The sequence below is a fragment of the Dromaius novaehollandiae genome, chromosome 32, assembly GCF_036370855.1.
Source record: "Dromaius novaehollandiae isolate bDroNov1 chromosome 32, bDroNov1.hap1, whole genome shotgun sequence".
NCBI classification, from domain to species: Eukaryota; Metazoa; Chordata; class Aves; order Casuariiformes; family Dromaiidae; genus Dromaius; species Dromaius novaehollandiae.
This window is the reverse complement of record NC_088131.1, coordinates 375056-395854: the sequence shown is the minus strand read 5'-3', so window position 1 is coordinate 395854 and position 20799 is coordinate 375056. Positions and strand designations below refer to the sequence as shown.

Genomic DNA, 20799 nt, shown 5'->3' with positions numbered 1-20799 from the left:
CGGGGGAGGCACCGGAAGGGGGGCCGGGGTCCTTGGGGGGCTGCAGGAGGGGGTTGGAGGGCTCCAGAGGGGGTTGGGGGTCCTTGGGGAGGGGTTTGGGGGTCCTTGGGGGGCTCCGGAGGGGGGTTGGGGTCCTTGGGGAGGGGTTTGGGGGTCCTTGGGGGGCTCCGGAGGGGGGTTGGGGTCCTTGGGGAGGGGTTTGGGGGTCCTTGGGGGGCTCCGGAGGGGGGTTGGGGTCCTTGGGGAGGGGTTTGGAGGTCCTTGGGGGGCTCCAGAGGGGGGTTGGGGTCCTTGGGGAGGGGTTTGGGGGTCCTTGGGGGGCTCCGGAGGGGGGTTGGGGTCCTTGGGGAGGGGTTTGGGGGTCCTTGGGGGGCTCCGGGGGGGGTTAGGGTCCTTGGGGGGCTCTGGGGGGGGTTGGGGTCCTTGGGGAGGGGTTTGGGGGTCCTTGGGGGGCTCCGGGGGGGGGTTGGGGTCCTTGGGGAGGGGTTTGGGGGTCCTTGGGGGGCTCCGGGGGGGGGTTGGGGTCCTTGGGGAGGGGTTTGGGGGTCCTTGGGGGGCTCCGGGGGGGGGTTGGGGTCCTTGGGGAGGGGGTTGGGGGTCCTTGGGGGGCTCCGGGGGGGGTTGGGGTCCTTGGGGAGGGGTTTCGGGGTCCTTGGGGGACTCCGGAGGGGGGTTGGGGGTCCTTGGGGAGGGGGTTGGGGGTCCTCAGGGGGGTTTTGGGGTCTTTGGGGAGGGGGTTGGGGGTCCTTGGGGGGCTCCTGGGGGGAGTTTAGGGTCCTTGGAGGCCTCTGGGGGGGGGTTGGGGGTCCTTGGGGGGCTCCTAGGGGGGTTTTGGGGGGCCCCAGGGGAGTTTTGGGGTCCTTGGGGGGACCCAGGAGGGGTTGGGCTTCCTGGGGGGGGAATTTGGGGGCCCCAAGTGGGATTTTGGGGGTCCTGGGGGAGATTTGGGGGTCCTGGGGGGCACTTGGGGGTCCCAGGTGGGATTTTGGGGGTCCTGGGGGGGATTTGGGGGTTTCAGATGGGATTTTGGGGGTCCGGGGGGGGGATTCGGGGGTCTTGGGGGCCCTTGGGGGTCCCAGGTGGGATTTTGGGGGTCCCGGGGAGGATTTGGGGTGTCTGGGAGGGGGGTGGGATCGGGGGTGCCCTGGGGGGATCTGGGGGGTCCTGGGTGGGGTCGGGGGGTCCCCGGAAGATCTGGGGGCTCCCTGACCCCCCCCCCGGTGTGGGGCCCCCGCAGGCCGCGGCCGGAGGCGGGGGGGGCCTGGCGGAAGTGGCCGGTGGCGTTTCATGGCACCAGCGCCGGCGCCGTGCGGCGCACGCTCGACCGCGGCCAGCTCGTCCCAGGTGAGACCGCCCCCGAGACCCCCCCCCACCCCCCCAACACCCCCCGAAACCCCCCCGCACCTGGGCACCCCCCCGACACCCCCCCGAAACCCCCCCGAAACCCCCAGCGCCGGCGCCGTGCGCTGCACCCTCGACCGCGGCCAGCTCGTCCCAGGTGAGACCCCCCCCGAGACCCCCCCACACCCCCCCAACACCCCCCGAAACCCCCCCGCACCTGGGCACCCCCCCGACACCCCCCCGAAACCCCCCCCGAAACCCCCAGCGCCGGCGCCGTGCGGCGCACGCTCGACCGCGGCCAGCTCGTCCCAGGTGAGACCCCCCTGAGACCCCCCCACACCCCCCCCAACACCCCCCGAAACCCCCCCGCACCTGGGCACCCCCCCGACACCCCCCCGAAACCCCCCCCGAAACCCCCAGCGCCGGCGCCGTGCGCTGCACCCTCGACCGCGGCCAGCTCGTCCCAGGTGAGACCCCCCCGAGACCCCCCCCCCGAAACCTTGCCAACACCCCCCACACCCGGGCACCGCCCCCCCGAAACCCCCCTGAACCCCCCCCAGGCACTGAGCCCCCCCGAACCCCCCCGAAACCCCCCGCACGCAGGCACTGCCCCCCGGAAACCCCCCCGGAACCCCCCCCCACCTGGACCCCCTACCCCCCCCCCCCCGCAGGGACCCAGGCCTCTGGGACCCCCCCCCCAGGGGCCCAGGCGTCCGGGCCGACGCTCCCCCCCCCCCGCAGGCTCCTCGTCCATCCTGAGCTGCCCGGCCAAGGGGGAGGCGGCCGGGGGGGGGGCGCCACGGGGCCCCCCCGGCGCTGCAGGGGCCCAGGCGTCCGGGCCCCCCCGCCTGGTGCTGTCGCCGGCCCTGCGCTACGCCGCCCTCGAGCCCTTCGCCACCAAAGTGCAGTACGTGGGCGGGGCTCCAGAGGGCGGGGCTTTGGGGGCGGGGCCTGGGTGGGGCTTCAGCAGGGGTGGGGCTTTGGGGGGCGGGGTTTAGGCAGGGGCGGGGCTTCCAGCATGGAGCTGGGCAGGGCCTTGGGGGTGGGGCCTGCTGGGGGGGGCGGGGCTCATTGAGGGGGCGGGGCTTGGCTGGGTGGGCGGGGCTTCAGGGGAGGCAGAACTGGGTAATAGAGATGTGTGAGGGAAGGAGGTGGGGCTTCCAGCAGGGGCGGGGCTTTAGGGGCGGGGCTTTAGCGGAGGTGGGCGGGGCTGCTGCAAATACAGGAATGGGCGGGGCTTGGGGTGGGGCGTTACGGGGGGCGGGGCTACCACCATGAAGCCAAGTGGGGGGGGTGCAGCACTTGAGGGAGGGGCGTGGCCTCAGGGGGCAGGGGCGGTCTTATGCAAATGAGCCTGAGTGGGCGTGGCCAAGCAGTGGGCGGGGCCACAGGGATAGGCAGTGGCTGAGGTTTCCCCCCTGGGGGGGCAGCCAGGTGTGTGTGTGTGTGGGGGGGGGGGTGTACATAGGAGGGGGCGTGGCCAGTGCGGGTGGGGCGGAGCCTGATGGTGGGCGGGGCCACGCAGGTGGGCGGGGCCAGCAGCACTCAGAGCTTCCTCCTGGAAGCAGCCAAACTTGGTGGGGGGGTGCGGATTGGAGGGGATGTGGATTGGCGGGGGGGGGAAATGGATTGGAGGGGGCGTGGCCAGATGGGGCGTGGCCAGATGGGGGCGTGGCCGACCGCGTCCCCGCCCCCTTCCCGCAGCTTCCGGGACCCGCGGTCGCAGCGGCCGCACGGGGCGCAGGTGGCCTTCGAGGTGTGCGTGCGGCCGGGCTCCTTCCGCCCGGGGCCGCCCTCGCTGCGCCCCCCCGAGGGCCTCGACCCCCGCCTGAGCCCCGCCGAGCTCGAGTGGGTCACCAAGGAGCCCGGCGCCACCGTCCTCTGCGGCCTCCTGGTGCGCGTCGAGTGACCGCCCCCGCCCCGGAGCCCCCCAGGAGCTGCCCGGGACCTCCCGGGGCCACCAAGGAGCCGCCCGGGGCCACCGGGAACCTCCCAGGGCCCCCCAAGACTGCCCAGGGCCCCCCAGGACTTCCCGAGGCCACCAAGGAGCTGCCTGGTGCCACCCAGGAGCTCTCGGAGCCGCCAAGGAGCCGCCTGGGGCCACCAGGAACCTCCTGTGGCCACCCAACACCTCCCCAGGCCACCAAGGAGCTGCGCAGGGCCACCCAGGACCTCCCAGGGGCACCCAGGACCTCCCCAGGCCACCAAGGAGCCGCCTGGCACCACCCAGGACCTCCCAAGGCCACCAGGCACCTCCTGTGGCCACCAAGGAGACACCCAGGGCCTCCAAGGACCTCCCAGGACCCCCAGGAGCTGCCCGGGCCATCCAGGACCTCCCAGGGCCACCAAGGAGACACCCAGGGCCACCCAGGACCTCCCGGGGCCACCAAGGAGCCACCTGGGGCCACCAGGAACCTCCCAGGGGCACCCAGGACCGCCCGGAGCCATGCAGCACCTCCCGAGGCCACCACGGAGCTGCCTGGTGCCACCCAGGACCTCCTGGGGACATCAAGGAGCCGCCTGGGGCCACCAGGAACCTCCCAGGGCCACCCAGGACCTCCTGTGGCCAACAAGGAGCCACCTGGTGCCACCAAAGACCTCCCAGGACCTCCCGGGACCCCCAGGAGCCGCCTGGGGCCACCAGGGACCTCCCGGGGCACCAAGGAGCCGCCCGGGGCCACCAGGAACCTCCCGGGGCCACCAAGGAGCTGCCTGGGGCCACCAGGAACTTCCTGGGGCCCCCCAGGACCTCCCAGGATCAGCAAGGAGCCACCCAGGGCAACCCAGGACCTCCTGGGGCCACCAGGAACCTCCCGAGGCCACCAAGGAGCTGCCTGGGGCCACCAGGAACCTCCTGTGGCCACCCAACACCTCCCAGGGCCACCAAGGAGCCGCCTGGGGCCACCAAGGACCTCCTGGGGACACGAAGGAGCTGCCCGGGGTCACCCAGGACCTCCCAGAGCCACCAAGGAGCCACCTGGGGCCACCAGGAACCTCCTGTGGCCACCAAGGAGCTGCCCGTGGCCACCCAGGACCTCCCGGTGCTACCAAGGAGCCACCTGGGATCACCAGGGACCTCCTGTGGCCACCCAGCACCTCCCGAGGCCACCAAGGAGCTGCCTGGGGCCACCCAGGAGCTCCTGTGGCCACCAAGGAGCCGCCTGGGGCCACCAGGGACCTCCCAAAGCCACCAGGAATCTCCTGTGGCCACTGAGGACTCGTCCGTGGCTACCAGGGACCTCCTGTGGCCACCAGGGACCTCCTGTGGTCACCAAAGGCCCATCTCTGGCCACCAGGCACCTCCTGTGGCCACCCAGGACCTCCCATGGCTACCGGGAACCTCCTGTGGCCACCAAGGAGCCATCCGTGGCCACCAGGCACTTCCTGTGGCCACCAGGGACCTCCCATGGCTACCAGGGACCCCCCCCATGGACTGCCAAGACCTCCTGCGGCCACCAGGCACCTCCTGTGGCCACCAAGGATCTCCCATGGCTACCGGGGACCTCCTGTGGCCACCGAGGACCCGTCCGTGGCTACCAGGGCCCCCCCGCGGACCCTGCGGCTGTCCTGTGGCCACTGGGGACCCATCCGTGGCCACCAAGGAGCCCCCCCCGGCTACCAGGGACCTTGAGGGGCTACCGGGGAGCCCCTGGGGCCCCCCCCGTGGCTACCAGAGACGCCCTTGCGGCTAGTGGGGAGCCCTCGGTGGCTACCAGGGAGCCTGTGGACATCGGGGGCCCCCCCGGCTACCGGGGAGCCCCCCCAGGGACTCCTCTGGCTCCAGGAGCTACCACAGACCCCCGGGGGCTACCACAGAGCTTGCCCCCCCCCCCAAACTTGGGGACCCCCCCAGGACCCCCCCCCAAATCCCTGGTAATGGGGGGGGGCAGGACTTTGCACATGGACCCCCAAATTGGGGCCCCCTCCCACCCTGGAGCTGGTTCTGGGGGGGTCCCAGCCCCCCCCATCTCCCCCCCATTGGGGCTAGCGGTCCTTATTGGGGGGGTCCCAATTTTGGGGGGGTCCCCAATGTGGGGGGGCTGACCCCAAAGTGGGGGGGGGCTGACCCCAAAGTGGGGGGGTCCCCATGGGGGGGGAATCCGGGCTCCCTTTTTGGGTGTGGGGGGGAGGTGGAATTGGGGGGGGGGCTCAGCCCATGGGGGGTTCCCACCCCCACCGGGGTGGGGGGTGTCCCAGCCCTGTTTTGGGGGTGCCAGAGCAGGGGGGTCACAGCACTTACCCCCCCCCCCGCTGCCCTCCCCACGCACATCCCCCCTCCCTCCCCCCCCCTTATTTATTACCCCCTTGTCCGAAATGTGAATCCGGGGGGGGGCCGCGGGGGGGGTGGTTTGTTGTTTTTTTTTAAAAACAGACGTTTTATTTAAAGCTGCTTTTTGGGGGCCGGGGGGGTCCCCCATGATTTGCCCCCCCCGTGTCGTCCCCCCCCCCCGGGTTTATAAACCACGAGCGAAGGAGTGGCCGCGTCGGCGTGTTGTGTCCGGGGGGGGCTGTGTTTTTGGGGGGGTTCCTGGGTTTTTGGGGGGTCCCAGGGGGTGACTCAGGCCCCAAGGGGGGGGATGGTGATTTTGGGGGGGCCCCTGGAGTTTGAGGGGGTCCCAGGGGGTCAATCAGGCCTTAAAGGGGGGAGTCACGATTTTGGGGGGATTCCTGGGGTTTTGGGGGGGTTCCAGGGGGTGACTCAGGCCCCAAGGGGGGGGCTGTGTTTTTTGGGGGGGTTCTTGGGCTTTTGGGGGGGTCCCGGGGGGTGAATCAGGCCCCAAGGAGGGGGGAGGGACGGTGATTTTGGGGGGGTTCCCGGGGTATTGGGGGGCCCCCGGGGGGGTCTCAGGTTTCGAGGGGGCTCCGGGGGGTTCGGGGGGGGGCCCGGGGCGGGGGCGGGGCCGCGGCCGCCGTCACGTGCTGGGGGCGGTCACGTGGGGCCGTGACGCGCTCGGTGGGGGCGGAGCCTGGCGGCCGCGCACGCGCACACACGCGCGCGCCGGGGAGCGGGAAGCGGAGGGGGGGAGGGGGCGGAGCCGCGCGCCCCGGAAGCGGAAGCGCCGCCATCTGTGGCCGCCGCGGACGCTTCCGGGTGTCTGCGGGGGCCGGAGCGGAGCGGAGCGGAGCGAAGATGCCGGCGCTGCTGGAGCGGCCGAAGCTCTCGTCGGCCATGGCGCGGGCGCTGCACCGGCACGTCATGGTGGAGCGCGAGCGCAAGCGGCAGGGTGAGCGGCGGCCCCCCCGCCCCGGGCCCATGGCAGCGACCCCCCCCTCCCCGGGCTGTCCCCATGGCAACGACCCCCCCCCCGGTTGCCCCCATGGTGGCGACACCCCCCCCATCCGTCTCCCTGGGTCTGTTCCCATGGTGACCACCCCATAGCAACCCCCCCGACCGTCCCCATGGCAACGCGCCCCTCCGCGGACCGTTCCCGTAGCAACGACCCCCCCCGACAGTCGCCATGGTAACAGCCTCCCCCTTCACACACACGTACAGGGCAGGGGCACTTGTCCCCATGGCAACAGGCCGGGGCCTGGTGCCTCCGTCGCCACAGCAACAGCCTCCAGCGGCAACGAGCTGTGGGGACCCCCCCACCGGGGGCACCGGTTTCCATGGCAACAACCCCCCTGGCGCCCTCTGACCCCCCCCGATGCGCTCTGAACCCCGCGATGCCCTCTGACCCTGTGATGCCCTCCGACCCCCCCGGTGCCCCCTGACCCCGTGTTACCCCCTGACCCCCCCCCCCGTACTCCCTGACCCCCCCGCGTTGCCCCCCAACCCCTCCCCCGGTGCCCCATGACCTTCCCGTGCTGCCCCCCGACCCCCCCCGTGCCCCCCGACCCCCCCCGTGTCCCCTGACCCCCCCGTTGCCCCCTGCGTTGCCCCTGACCCCTCCGTGTTGCCCCCTGACCCCCCCGCATTGCCCCCCCCGCAGAGGAGGAGGAGGTGGACAAGATGATGGAGCAGAAGCTGCGGGAGGAGCAGGAGCGGCGCCGCAAGAAGGAGATGGAGGAGCGCATGTCGCTGGAGGAGACCAAGGAGCAGGTCCGGCCCCCCCGGGGACACCCCCACCCCAGGGACACCCCCACGTGGCCCCCCCGGGGCCCCCCCCAGGGATCCTCCCACCCTAGGGACCCCCCCGGGGACACCCCCACCTCGGTGACACCCCCCCAGGGGCCCCGCCGACCCCGTGGACACCCCCACAGGGACTCTCTAGGGAGCCCCCATCTTGGGGACACTCCCTGGGGTCCCCCCCCGATCTCGGAGACCCCTCTGGGGACCCCCCCACCTCGGGGACCCCCCCAGGGACACCCGTGACCTCAGGGCCCCCCCAGGACCCCCAACTTGGGACAACCCCCCCCCCCCACCAGGTTCAGGACATCCCCAGACCCCCCTGCTGCCCCCCCCCGCTCACCCCCAGCCCCCCAGTTCCTGCCCCCCAGTTCCTGCCCCCCCGCTCACCCCCCCCCCCCCAACAGATCCTGAAGCTGCAGGAGAAGCTCTCGGCGCTGCAGGAGGAGAAGCACCAGCTCTTCCTGCAGCTCAAGAAGGTGCTGCACGAGGAGGAGAAGCGGCGCCGCAAGGAGCAGAGGTGGGGGGCCGCGGGGGGGGCCGCGGGGCGGGGGGGGGGGGCACACCGGGGGGCCGGGGGGGGCCGGGGGGCTGCAAGAAGAGAAGCACCAGCTCTTCCTGCAGCTCAAGAAGGTGCTGCATGAGAAGGAGAAGCGGCACCGTAAGGAGCAGAGGTGGGGGGCCGTGGGGGGGGCCGTGGGGGGGGCTGCGGGGGGGCCATGTCATGGGGCTGACCCTGCCCCCCCCCGCCATCTCTCCCCTCGCAGCGACATGACGACGCTGACGGCAGCCGCCTACCAGCAGGGCATGGCCGTGCACGCCGGGACCCACATCCTCAACATGCAGGGTAGGCTGGGGGGCGGCCGGGGGGGCTGGGGGGCGGCCGGGGGGGAAGCTGGGGGGGCCATGGGGCAGCCAGGGGGCTGGGGTGGGTCCAGGGTGCTGGGGGGCAGCGAGTCCCCCCTCACAGGCAGCCTTGGGGGGACGCAAGGGTCTTTGGGGTGGTCATGGGGGGACTGCAGGGCGCTGTGGGGCAGCGGGGGGGGGCTGCGGGGGGCTGTGGGGAGGTTGTGGGGCAGCGTGGGGGGCTGTAGAGCACCCTGGGGCAGCATAGGGGGCTGTAGGGCGCCATGGGGCAGCGAGTCTCTGCTCACAGGTAGCTCTGGGGGATGGTCGTGGGGGGGTTGTAGGGTGCTGTGGGGCAGCGTGGGGGGCTGCAGAGCACCGTGGGGCAGCATAGGGTGCTGCAGAGCGCTGTGGGGTGGCTGTGGGGCAGCGTGGGGGGCTGCAGAGCACCGTGGGGCAGCATAGGGTGCTGCAGAGCGCTGTGGGGTGGCTGTGGGGCAGCGTGGGGGGGGGGCTGTACAGCACCGTGGGGCAGCGTAGGGGGGTGGCAGGGTGGTGTGGCGTGGCTGGGGGGGGGCTGTAGGATGCCGTGGGGCGGCCATGGGGCAGTGACTCCCTCCCCGCAGGCAGCCCTGGGGGGCACAGGAGGCTTTCGGTGGCCATGGGGCAGCATGGGGGGCTGTAAGGTGCCGTGGGGCGGCCGTGGGGCAGTGTGGGGGGCTATAGGGTGCCGTGGGGCAGCTGTGGGGCAGTGACACCCCCCCCCCCCCACAGGCAGCCCCGGGGGACACAGCCGCCCCGGGACCCTCATGGCGGCCGACAGAGCCAAGCAGATGTTCGGGCCCCCCGTCATCACCGTGAGTGGGGCTGGGGGCGCCGTGGGGTGGGGGGGGCCGTGGGGCGGGGGGGGAGTCTGTGGGGTGGGGGGGAGCCGTGGGGCTGGGGGGCCGTGGGGCGGGGTGGGGGTCTGTGGGCCTGGGGGCACCGTGAGGCTGGGGGGTGCCTTGGGGTGGGGCTGGGGGGGGCCATGGGGCGGGGGGGCCGTGGGGCAGGGCAGGAGGTCTGTGGGGCACATGTGGGGCTCACAGAGCAGCCCTGGGTGGGCAATTCCCTGTGGGGCTGCCCCACGCGTGCATGTCTGTCTGTGGGGCTGCCCCACATGTGTGTGCGTGTCTGTGGGGCTGCCTCACATGTGTGCGTGTCCATGGGGCAGCCCCACACATACATGTCTGTCCATTGAGCTGCCCCACACGCGTGTATCCATTGGTCTTCCCTGCCTGTGGGTGTCTGTGGGGCTGCCCCACACGCGTGTCCCTGTCCATGTCCCCCCCCGCGTGTCTGTGGGGCTGCCCCACACGCGTGTCCCTGTCCATGTCCCCCCCTGCGTGTCCGTGGGGCTGCCCCACACGCGTGTCCCTGTCCATGTCCCCCCCCCGTGTCCGTGGGGCTGCCCCACACGCGTGTCCCTGTCCATGTCCCCCCCCGCGTGTCCGTGGGGCTGCCCCACACGTGTGTCCCTGTCCATGTCCCCCCCCCGCGTGTCCGTGGGGCTGCCCCACACGCGTGTCCATGTCCCCCCCCGCGTGTCCGTGGGGCTGCCCCACACGCGTGTCCGTGGGGCTGCCCCACACGCGTGTCCCTGTCCATGTCCCCCCCCCCGTGTCCGTGGGGCTGCCCCACACGCGTGTCCCTGTCCATGTCCCCCCCCCCGTGTCCGTGGGGCTGCCCCACACGCGTGTCCCTGTCCATGTCCCCCCCCGCGTTGTCCGTGGGGCTGCCCCACACGCGTGTCCCTGTCCATGTCCCCCCCCCGCGTGTCCGTGGGGCTGCCCCACACGCGTGTCCCTGTCCATGTCCCCCCCCCGCGTGTCCGTGGGGCTGCCCCACACGCGTGTCCCTGTCCATGTCCCCCCCCCGCGTGTCCGTGGGGCTGCCCCACACGCGTGTCCCTGTCCATGTCCCCCCCCCGCGTGTCCGTGGGGCTGCCCCACACGCGTGTCCCTGTCCATGTCCCCCCCCGCGTGTCCGTGGGGCTGCCCCACACGCGTGTCCCTGTCCATGTCCCCCCCCGCGTGTCCGTGGGGCTGCCCCACACGCGTGTCCCTGTCCATGTCCCCCCCCGCGTGTCCGTGGGGCTGCCCCACACGTCCCCGTGGGGCCGCCCCCGACGCCACCTGCCCCCAGACGCGGCACTTTGCGGCGCAGCCGGCCTTCGCGGCGGCCCCGGCGGAGCACGGGCAGTTCGCGGGGGGGCAGGGGGGGCATGGCGCCTTCGCCGTGGGGCAGGGCCAGCACAGCTTCCCCCCGGGCCAGGCCGGGCCCGTCAGCTACGCCGGCGGCCAGCAGATCCGCGGTGAGGGGCGCCGTGGGGCTGGGGGGGGGCGCCGTGGGGTGGGGATGGGGGGCTGCTGTGGGGTGCCATGGGGCAGAGGTGGCTGCCAGGGAGCCAGGGGGGCATCGGGGGAGTGGAGGGAGCTGCCGTGGGGCTGGGGGCTGCTGTGAGGCCGGGGGGGGGCCATGGGGCGGGGGGGGGTGGGAGGGGCGCTGTGGGTTGCTATGGGGTGGGTGGCGATTGCCGTGGGTCGCCGAGGGGCAGCTGGGGTCCGCCATGGGGCAGTGTGGGGCGGCCGTGGGTCACTGCAGGGTGGGTGAGGATTGCCATGGGTTACCGTGGGGCAGCTGGGTGTTGCCGTGGGTCGCTGTGGGGCAGCTGGGGGTGGCCGTGGGTCGCTGTGGGGCAGGGTGGTGTCGCTGTGGGGCAGCTGGGGGTGGCTGGGGGTCGCTGTGGGGCAGGGCGGTGTTGCCGGGGGTCACTATGGGGCAGCTGGGGGTGGCCGTGGGTCGCCGTGGGGCAGGGCGGTGTTGCCGGGGGTCACTATGGGGCAGCTGGGGGTGGCCGTGGGTCGCCGTGGGGCAGGGCGGTGTTGCCGGGGGTCACTATGGGGCAGCTGGGGGTGGCCGTGGGTCGCCGTGGGGCGGGGCGGTGTTGCCGGGGGTCGCTGTGGGGCAGCTGGGGGTGGCTGGGGGTCGCTGTGGGGCAGGGCGGTGTTGCCGGGGGTCACTGTCGGGCAGCTGGGGGTGGCTGTGGGTCGCCGTGGGGCAGGGCGGTGTTGCCGGGGGTCGCTGTGGGGCAGCTGGGGGTGGCTGTGGGGCGCCGTGGGGCACTGACGCGGCCCCCCAGGCCCCTCGGCCTTCCCGGCCCTGCCCTACCTGTCGCAGCAGCAGCCGGGCTACAGCCTGCACGGGCACTTCCCCCCCGCCCAGCCAGGTGAGACCCCGCCCACTGGGGGGCGGGGCCACGGGGAGACACGCCCACAGGGGTAGGGCCACGGGGAGCCCCGCCCACCGGGGGGTGGAGCCACGGGGAACCCCACCCACCTGGCCAGACCCCTGGGGACCCCTCCCATCCTTGCCCGGGGGTGGAGCCTCGGGGAGCCCCGCCCCCTAGCCGGGGGGGGGGGGAGCCACAGGACTCTGCCCCACACCTTGGGGGCGGAGCCCCAGGGATGCACCTCCCCCCAAGCCCTGCCCCCCCTGGAGGCCCCCCACCATGTTCCTCCTGCCCCACACATGTGCCCAGCCCCCCCCCCCACAGGTGTGGCCCAGCCCCATAGCCCCTCTCCTGCCCCACACGTGATGGGTTAATTCCCCCCCCCATCCTGTCCCACACATGTGGGGCTCAGTCCCCTGCCTCAATCCTGCCCCACACGTGTGGGGCTCAGTTCCCTGCCTTGATCCTGCCCCATGTGCGGGTCTCTCCTCTGCCTCGTTTCTGCCCCAGATGTGTGGGGTGCACCCGACTCAATCCTGCCCCACACAGGTGGGGCTCACCCCCACCCCATGCATGTGAGGCTCATCCCTCCCCTGCCCCACACGTGTGGGGCGCACCCCACCAACTCGATCCTGCCCCACATGCCTGGGGCTCACCCCCCCGCCCCATGCGTGTGAAGCTCACCCCCCCCCTGCCCCACACGTGTGGGGCGGCGCCCGCAGGCTTCATCCCGCCCAGCAGCACCATCCCGCTGCAGAAGCAGCTGGAGCACGCCAACCAGCAGTCCGGCTTCTCCGACTCGGTGAGCCCCACACGCGGGGGGGCACACGCGTGTGCGGGGGGGGGCACACGCGTGTGGGGCGCCCCCTGACCCCCCCCGTGTCCCCCCCCCAGTCCAGCCTGCGCCCCATGCACCCCCAGGCGCTGCACCCCAGCCCGGCGCTGCTGCCCGCCCCCCAGCTGCCCGTGCCCATGCAGGGCGCCGCCAAGGTGAGCCCCCCCCCCCCGCCGCACACGCGTGTTCACGCGTGTTCACGCGTGTGCGCCCATGCCGACACGCCTCTCCCCGCAGTCCGGCCTGGCCTACAGCCACCCGGCGCGACCCGCCTCGCCCGGCAGCTTCCCCCACGGCGCCGCCCCCCAGCAGCCCCACACGGTGAGTCCCCCCCCCCCCACCCCACGCACGCGTGTGCGGCGCCGTACATACGTGTGCCCTGCCGCGCACGCGTGTGCTGACCCCCCCCCCCCCGCAGTCGGGGTTCCCCGCCAGCACCCCCCCGGCCGCCCGCCACCCCTTCCTGCCCCACGGCCAGGGCCAGCGCTTCTACCACAAGTGACGCCGCCGTGTCGCGCCTCGACACGCCTCGACACGCCATGTCACGCCTCGACACGCCTCGACACGCCGGTGTCATATTAAACTCGTTTTTTTTTTTATTGAGGCTGATTAACAAATGGTTTTGGGGGGGGGGCGGGGCCCCGGGGCCCGCCCGCCCCCGCCGGCCGCGGGGGGGGGAGGGGGAGAGGGGGCGGGGCCACGGCCCGGCCGGGGGGAGGGGTTACGGGGGCTGGCTCCGCCCCCGCGCGGGGGCGGGGCAGGGTGGGGGCCCGCCCCGGCGCCGAGGGGAGGGGGTGGGGGGGGAGGCGGCCGTGGGGCTGGCGGGGGCGGCCGTGGGGCGGCCGTGGGGCCGGCGGGGGCGGCCCCCCCGCCCCGGCCCCCGCCCCGGGCCGCGGCTGTAGTGTTCCCGGGGGCCCCGCCGGCCTCGCCGCGTCCGCCGGCCTGCAACGACACGGCGCCGTGGGTCGCCCCGGCCCCACGGCAGCGCCCCGTGTCCTCCCGCCCCACGGCATGCTTCTGCTGCCCCATAGCGTCTTCCCCTGCCCCACAGTATCTTTTCCTGCCCCATAGCATCTTTCCTTGCCCCATAGAATCTTCTCTTGCTCCACATTGACTGCCCCTGCCCCATAGCGACTGCCCCTGCCCCATAGCGTCTTCCTCTGCCCCATGACCATTCCTGCCCCATAGCATCTTTTCTTGCCCCATAGCGTCCTCTGCCCCATAGTGTGTTCTCCTACCCCATAGTAACTGCTCCTGCCCCATAGCGTCTTTTTCTGCCCCATGACTACTGCCCTATAGCATCTTTCTCTGCCCCATAGCATTCTCCCCTGCCCCATAGTCTTCCTCACCCCAGAGCACCCCCCCCCGCCGCTGCCCCATAGCGGTCCTTTCTCATCTTCTAGCGCCCGCCCCCGCTGCCCCACAGCAACTCCTCCTACCCCCGAGCATCTTGCACTGCCCCACAGCATCTCCTGCTTTGCCCCGTAGCGTCTTGCCCTGCCCCATGGCATCCCCTCTCCTGCCCCATAGCAATTTCTTTGTGCCCCACTGCACAGCCCACTGCCCCACAGCGTGCCCTTCCTGCCCCATTGAGCAATGCCTGCCCCATAGCATCCCCCTCACCTGTGTCCTCCTGCCCCATAAAGCAGTTCCCTGCCCCATAGCATCCCCCTACCCCATAGCATCTGCTTGCAGCCCCATAGCGATTTCTACCCCATAGGATTTCCCTTCTGCCCCACAGCAGTCCATTAAGGCAGCCCCCTTGTTTCCTCTCCTCCGTGGGGTCTGGAGAGCTGCCCCACAGCTTGACCCCCTGCCCCATGGCGTGACCCCCCTGCCCCATGGCACGTCCCCGAGCCCCACGGCATGGCTCCCCCACCCCAGAGCAACCCTTCAATTGGGCCCTCTGCCCCACGGCGTCTTCCCCCACAAGCCACAGCACAGCAGCCCCCAAGCCACAGCGCAGCCCCCCCGCCCCACGGCGTGTCCCCCCTGCCCCACGGCGTGTTCCCCCCTGCCCCACGGCGTGTCCCCCCGCCCCACGGCGTGTCCCCCCGCCCCACGGCGCCCCCCGCTCACCTGCGTCTCCTTTACTTCGCCATGGCCTTGATGGCGACAGCAGCTTCCTCGGTCATTGCGGACAGCACGGTGATCTGGGGGGGGAGCAGGGGGGGCCTGAGGGTGCTGCTGCCCCACAGCTGCCCCATAGCTGCCCCACAGCCACCCCCTCCCCAGCTACCACCTGTCTCCCTTCTGCCCCCGCCCAGCCCCACAGCTGCCCCCTAAGTCACCTCACTCCCCTACGGCTGCCCCACAGCCCCCCACTGAGCCCCAGAGACCCCCATGCTCCTTTCCACAGCCCCCCCGAGCCCCACGGACCCCAGTGCCCCTTGCTCAGCCCCACAAGTCCCCCAGTGCCCTTTCCCGAGCCCCACAGCTCCCCATGGCCTTTCAGTGCCCCTTCCCCAGCCCCACAGCTCCTCCCTACCCCCTTCCCCAGCCCCACAACCCCCCAGGGCCCCCCCCCCAGGCCCCTTCCCCAGGCCCCTGGCACCCCAGGGTCCCCTCCCAGCCCCCTAGGACCCCCTTCCCCAGCCCCCTGGGTGCCCCAGGACCCCCCCAGCCCCCCGCACCCCCTCCCCAGCCCCCCCCCGGCCCCCCCCGTACCAGGATCTCCTCCCCGCAGTCGTATTTCTGTTCGATCTCCTTGCCCAGCTCGCCCTCGGGCAGGCGCAGGTCCTCCCGCACCTCCCCGCTGTCTTGCAGTAGGGACAGGTACCCGTCCTGGATGCCGATCAGCTGCGCGACCCACGGCCCGTCACCGGCTCTGCCCCACGGCGCCGGGGGCGGCCCCTCGTGGGGGGGGGCCCCACGGCCGCAGGGGAGAACGCGGGGAGGGGCCCGGCCGCGTGGGGGGCACCCACGGCCCAGGCCAGCACCGTTGGGGGGGGGGGGGGTTGGGTGTCCAGCAACCCACTGGGTGAGGCTTGGGGTCCTACTGCCCCATAGCACAGGGTTTGGGGTCCCATATGGTGAGGTTTGGGGTCCCACCGCCCCATAGCATGGGGTTTGTGGCCCCACAGGGTGGTGGTTGGGGGCCTCACCACCCCATAGCATGGGGTTTGGGGTCCCAGCACCCCATAGGATGGGATTTGGGGTCCCATATGGTGAGGCTTGGGGTCCCAGCACCCCACTGGGAGAGGCTTGGTGTCCCATACGGTGAGGTTTGGGGTCCCAGCACCCCATAGGAGGGGACTTTGGGCCCCACAGGATGGGGGTTGGGGTCTCACTGCCCCATGGAATGGGGTCTGGGGCCCCGCTGCCCCACAGAACGGGGCTGGGGGGCACCCTGTTACCCCACAATGTAAGTTTGGGGCTCCACCACGCCACGAGGTGGGACTTGGGGGTCCCATCACCCCAGAGCAGGGGGTCGGGGGCTCCCAGCGCCCCGACGCAGGAGGCTCTGGGCCCCCCAAGCGCGCCGAGCCGTGGGGCACAGCCCCCCACCCCCAGAGCCCCCCCGAACCCCCCCCCGACCTGGAAGTCGTTCCTCTTGATGTTGGGCACGTCCATGTTGTGGGTGGAGGGACAGATATCTTCGTACTTCTTCCCGGTGAAGATGTCGATGCCGACCAGGTGTACCTGGGGGGGGGGGGAAGATGGGGGGGGGGGTGAGGGGGATCGGGGGCGCGGGGGGGGGCGCGGGGGGGCCCCGGGGGGGGGCCCGGTACCTTGGCGTGGCCGTGCTTGCCCGTCTTGGAGGTGGACATCTCCACGATCTTGCAGGGGCGGCCCTTGAGCACCACGAAGCCGTTCTTGCGCAGCGCCGAGCACTGCATGGGGAAGGTGGCGGAGGCGCCCGCGTCGCCGGTCTCGAAGTCCAGGTCATCCGCCATGCTGATCAGGTGTCCGCACGACTGCGGGGGGGGGGCACGCGCGCCGTCAGAGCCCCCCCGCGGCGGCCCGGGGTCCCCCGCTGCCCCCCACCCCCGCCCCGCGCCCGGCCCCGGGGCGTCGCGCGACCCGGCGCCGCTGGGGACGCCTGACTCGGCCCGCGGTGCGGCGCCGGGGCCGACTGACGCGGGCGGTGGTGGTGGTGGTGCGGCGCCGGGGCCGACTGACGCGGGCGACTGACACGGGGGGTGGTGGTGGTGGTGCGGCGCCAGGGCCGACTGACGCGGGCGACTGACGCGGGTGGTGGTGGTGGTGGTGGTGGTGCCCGGAGGCTTGTGCCGGCCCCCGGCGGGGTGGAGCCGGGATTGGGGAGAGCCGGGAACCACCGAGGAGCCGGGAAAGCTGGGAACCACCAGGGACCTGGGATTGGGGCAACTGGGAAAGCCGGGAAGCACCGAGGACCCGGGATCAGGGAAAGCCGGGAAGCACCGAGGACCCGGGATCAGGGACCCAGAGAAAGCCAGGAACCACCGAGGACCCGGGATCAGGGAAAGCCGGGAACCACCGAGGACCCAAGATCAGGGAAAGCTGGGAAGCACCAAGGACCCGGGATCAGGGAAAGCCGGGAAGCACCGAGGACCCAGGATCGGACGGAGCCAGGAAGCACCGAGGACCGGGGAAAGCCGGGAACCTCCAGGACCCGGGATCAGGGAGCCAGGAAGAGCCAGGAACCACCGAGTGACCGGAATCGGGGAGAGCCGGGAGCTCCCGAGGACCCAGGACTGGAAAAAGCCGGGACCCCCAAGGACCTGGGATCAGGGGGAGCCGGGACCCCCCCCCCCAGGACCTGGAATTGGGGAATTGGAGAGAGCCGGGACGCCCCAGAAACCGGGATCAGAGGGAGCTGGGACCCCCCTGAGGACCCGGGATCGGAGGCAGCCGGGACCCCCCCGGACCTAGGAGCACCGGGAGCCCCGAGTACCCGGGATCAGGGAGCACCGGGACCCCCCGGGACCTGGAATCAGGGGGGGGGGTCAGGGAGACCCAGGACCCCCCCAGGCCCCGGGATCGGAGGGAGCCGGGAGCCCCCAGCACCTGGGAGCAGAGGATCAGCGGGAGCCGGGACCCCCCCGTGGGCGCCGGGGGGGCCCCATGCACCCCCCCAGGCCCGGCCGCCCACGTGGCAGCCCCGCGGTGCCGGGCCCGGGTTTCCCGGGGGGGGGGCGGGGGGGGGAAGCCCTGCCCGCCCCAGGCGTGCGCAGGGAGAGCCCAGGCGTCCGGGCCCGGCGCCTCCCCCACGACCCCGGCGTCCGCGGGGGGGGGCAGGACGCCTGGGCCCCCCCTTCGGCCTCCCGACAGCACCGGCAAACCCGAAAGCGCCCAAACGCACCCCGAAACGCTCCGATTCGCGACCCCCCCCCCGTTACGCAGCCCACGAATTGCGTCCCCGAAGTGCCCCCCCCAAAACCCCCCCCGTGTCACGTGGGGGGGGGACGAGCGCAGGGGGACCCCCCGGCCTGGTGGCAGCAGCGGTGACAGGCCGGGGGGGGGGCAGCGGGCCACCACGTGTTTTGGGGTGGAAAGGGGGGGGCTTGGCCGGCCGCCCCCCACCCCAAAACGCTTGGTTGGGGGGGGGGGGGGGGGACAGGCCAGGGCCCCCCCAGGGAGCCCCGGCCCCGCGTGGTGGTGGCGGGGGGGGGGGGGGGGGGGGGGGGCCGCGCGGCCCTGCCAGCCCTGCGTGATTCAGCGGCTCTGGGCAGCGTCGGGTGCTGCCGGGGGGGGCAGGGGGGGTCACAGCGGGGAGGGGGGGACACGGGGGTGTCACCTCTGCCTCTGGGGGGGCCCCGGCTGCTCCGTGTCCCCCCCCCGGTTGCCTCTGCGGGGCTCGCGGTGGCTGCCGGAGGCCCCGGCCTGCGCTAGGCCTCACCCGGCCACATGGCCCCCCCCCGCCCCGCCGCAGCCCAGGGATCCGGGGGGGCTTCACCCAAACTTGGGGGGGTCCCAGGCCCCCGCCATCCCCCCCTGAAGCAGAGCGGGCTGGGGGGGGTCCCGTCGGGTGTCTCCAGCTTTTTGCCTCCCCCCCAAGCCTTAATACAGCCACTTTTCCCCTAAAATTATCCCCCCCCCCGCAAAGGGACAAGGTGGGGGGAGCCACAAGCCTCTCCCCAAATCACCCCCCCGCTTTTACCCCCATAGGGACCCCCCAGGCCACCCCCCCCTCCCCAGGGCGGGCAGGGGAGGCAGCCCCCTTCGCCAGGGCCTTTCCCAAAAAGGGGGGGGACCCTCAGCACCCCCAACCCCCCCCGAAACCTCCCCGGTACCCCCCAACCCCCCCCCACGTGCTGGGGGTGCCCCCCCATCTCCTGCTCCCCAAAACTCTCCTGTTGCTCAGCGTTTCACCCTGCTTGGGGTCCTGCCCCCCCCCCCCAAATCCCACCCCCGGGGGGGCTCCTAGCTCTTCACATCCCCCCCCCAGCCCCAGGGACACCCCCAAAACGGGGGGCTAAGCCCCCCCGGGTCCCGCATGGCGGCCCGGCAGCGCAGGCTGGAGGCCTCCGGGCTGCCCAGGCCGCTGCGAAGGCTCCCAAAATCCCCTGGCTCTTTTTTTTTTTGGGGGGGGGGGGGGAACCACCCCAAATCCAGCCTATTCCCCCCCCCCGACTCACCATGTCTCCTGCAGGGCTCCGTCCCGCAGAGCCCCCCCCCCCCGGCCACCCCGCTTTGCGCAGGGGAGGCCCTGAGCCCCCCCCCGGCCATGGGGAGTCCCCCCCCCCCCCCAAAAACCCCCTAAACTCACTTTTTTCTGGGGGTCCCACCACAGAGGACCCCCCCCCCCCGGGACCTTCTCCCTCCGGATCCCCGTGAGGCCTCACCCGGGGCTGGGGGTCGCCTGCACCGAGACCCCCAGGTGCCTCCGAGCCCCCTTCAGCCCCCCCAGGGCCCCCCCAGCCGCCACAGCGGCCCTTTCCCTGGTGTAACCCCCCCCCCAAAGCCGCCTCAGGCCTCCTCGCCTCCCCCCTGCCCCTCGGGACCCCCGAGCCCCCTCCGGCCCCCCAACTCCTCACCCAGCGACGCCCCGGGGCTGCTCGGCCCTCGGGGGACTGGGAAAAGCAGGGCAAAAGCCCCCAAAACTGCCCTCCCCCCCCCCAGCGCACAGCCCTCTCCGGGAAGGCGGCCGCGGGCCCCAAGGCCTCGGCCGGCGCTCGGGGAGGCGCCGCGGGTGCGCAGCGGGGGGTGACGGCCTCCAGCCGCCTCTTCACCTCAGGAGGCCGGTGGCGGGGAGCGGGGGGGGAGGATTAGGGGTTCCCCCCCCCTCCATGAGACACACACGCGGCCGGGGCGAGGCGGAGGGCGGGGAAGGCGGCGGCGGGGCGGGAGAAAAGGGGGTGGGGGGGGGAGCTGCGCGCCCGGGCGCCGCCGGCGCCCGTCTGAGGGGAGCGAGGGGGGAAGGGGGGGCTTTTATAGTGGGGGGGGGGGCGACGGTTGGAAGCGGCGCGCGCAACCGCCACGCGGGCCTCGCGCCACCAGCACCCCCCCCCCCCTCCGCGTCAGGGCGCGCGCGCGCGCGGGAAGCGGGTGGGGGAGGGAGCGCCGCCGCCACGCGCCCCCCCCCCCCCCCCCCACAGACTCCCCTCACATGGCGGCGCGGGTCGCCGCCGCCGCCGCCGCGCGGGACTCACCCCCCCCCGTCCGCGAGCTCAACCGCCGCCTGCTGCCGCCGCTCTGGCTGCTGCAACCCCGGGGCCCGCAGTGCGCACGCGCACTTAACACCTCCCCCCCCCCACCAACCCTCCCCCCCCCCACGCCCAGGCGAGGCGGGCCCCCGCCTTGACAGCGGCCGCGAAGGGGGAGGGAGCAAGGGGAGGGGGGAGGACGCCCGCGCCGCACTGCGCCTGCGCCTCGGGGCGGCGCGCATGCGCGCCGCTGCTGCACCCTCGCCGCGCCGCCCCGTGCGCATGCGCGGGGCGGGACGAGCAGCGGCGGAGGCGGCTTTGCGCGTGCGCTGGGCGGTGTCCGCCCCTCCGCGGTGTGTGGGGGGGCGGCTCCACGCGCCCGGCGCCACGCGCGGGGAGGGCGCATGCGCGGCGCGGCGCCCGCTTCTCCCCCCTCCCCGTCCCGCCTGTACGCATGCGCGGCAGCGAAAGAGTACGCCCCACCTACCCCGCGTGCTCGCCCCGTTGCGTCCTGGCAGAGCGATTTGACGCATGCGCAGAGAGGAAAAGGCCCGGCGCCTGGCGCGCCCCGCCCTGCGCCTGCGCCTTGGCGGCCGCAGCTTCCTCTTGTCTCTTCTGCGCCTGCGCGGGCTTCCGGCACCGTCCCTCCGCTTGCCTCCTGCTCCGCGCATGCGCACTGGGAGCTCCGCCGCCGGTCCCCCCCACTCCTCAGTCTGCCATAGAGTTTCTCCTTTGCTGGCTAGCGCGTACGCCTGGCAGCCATCTTGTGGGGGTGCACGCCAGGCGCCGCGGCTGCCATGGCAACCACCCAAATAAGCGTGGCGGCGCTTGTGCCCAGGAGCGTGACGAGCGCAATTACGCAGCCACC

General features: G+C 73.3%; 3 protein-coding genes across 4 annotated transcripts in view; 2 read left to right on the top strand and 1 right to left on the bottom strand.

Moving 5' to 3' along the window:
* Positions 1-3394, top strand: part of NEURL4 (neuralized E3 ubiquitin protein ligase 4) — a 30122-nt gene extending 26728 nt beyond the window's left edge. Inside the window, exons 27-29 of the mRNA XM_064501155.1 lie at positions 1238-1344; positions 2083-2248; positions 3046-3394. Coding sequence (XP_064357225.1) covers positions 1238-1344; positions 2083-2248; positions 3046-3250 — 478 coding nt within the window. The 3' untranslated portion in view covers positions 3251-3394. The remainder of the gene's footprint in view (positions 1-1237; positions 1345-2082; positions 2249-3045) is intronic.
* Positions 3395-6370: 2976 nt separating this feature from the next.
* On the top strand, positions 6371-12962 carry GPS2 (G protein pathway suppressor 2). 2 transcript variants are annotated; one of them, XM_064501157.1, is made up of 11 exons: positions 6371-6566; positions 7275-7384; positions 7819-7931; positions 8179-8258; positions 9032-9114; positions 10442-10610; positions 11439-11525; positions 12251-12330; positions 12450-12518; positions 12601-12684; positions 12782-12962. In XM_064501157.1, exons 1-11 carry the CDS (start codon positions 6473-6475, stop codon positions 12863-12865), a joined length of 1053 nt encoding a protein of 350 aa, XP_064357227.1. In that variant the 5' UTR covers positions 6371-6472; the 3' UTR covers positions 12866-12962. The 2 variants fall into 2 exon arrangements, with proteins under 2 accessions (XP_064357227.1, XP_064357226.1); XM_064501156.1 differs by having other exon boundaries at positions 12423-12518.
* Positions 12937-20091, bottom strand: EIF5A (eukaryotic translation initiation factor 5A). Its single transcript, XM_064501159.1, has 6 exons — positions 19938-20091; positions 16095-16280; positions 15901-16005; positions 15031-15162; positions 14443-14516; positions 12937-13305 (listed from the first exon to the last, which is right to left on the bottom strand). Exons 2-5 carry the CDS (start codon positions 16257-16259, stop codon positions 14454-14456), a joined length of 465 nt encoding a protein of 154 aa, XP_064357229.1. The 5' UTR covers positions 16260-16280; positions 19938-20091; the 3' UTR covers positions 12937-13305; positions 14443-14453.
* Between the last annotated feature and the right edge of the window lie 708 nt (positions 20092-20799).

Coding starts and splice junctions, on each gene's coding strand:
- GPS2 (XM_064501156.1), top strand. CDS start 6,473: ATGCCGGCGCTGCTGGAGCGGCCGAAGCTCTCGTCGGCCATGGCGCGG. Junction 6,567..7,274: donor GCGCGAGCGCAAGCGGCAGG/GTGAGCGGCGGC, acceptor CCCCCCCCGCAG/AGGAGGAGGAGGTGGACAAG. Junction 8,259..9,031: donor CCACATCCTCAACATGCAGG/GTAGGCTGGGGG, acceptor CCCCCCCCACAG/GCAGCCCCGGGGGACACAGC.
- EIF5A (XM_064501159.1), bottom strand. CDS start 16,259: ATGGCGGATGACCTGGACTTCGAGACCGGCGACGCGGGCGCCTCCGCC. Junction 16,006..16,094: donor GCAAGCACGGCCACGCCAAG/GTACCGGGCCCC, acceptor CCCCCCCCCCAG/GTACACCTGGTCGGCATCGA. Junction 15,163..15,900: donor TCAAGAGGAACGACTTCCAG/GTCGGGGGGGGG, acceptor TGGGTCGCGCAG/CTGATCGGCATCCAGGACGG.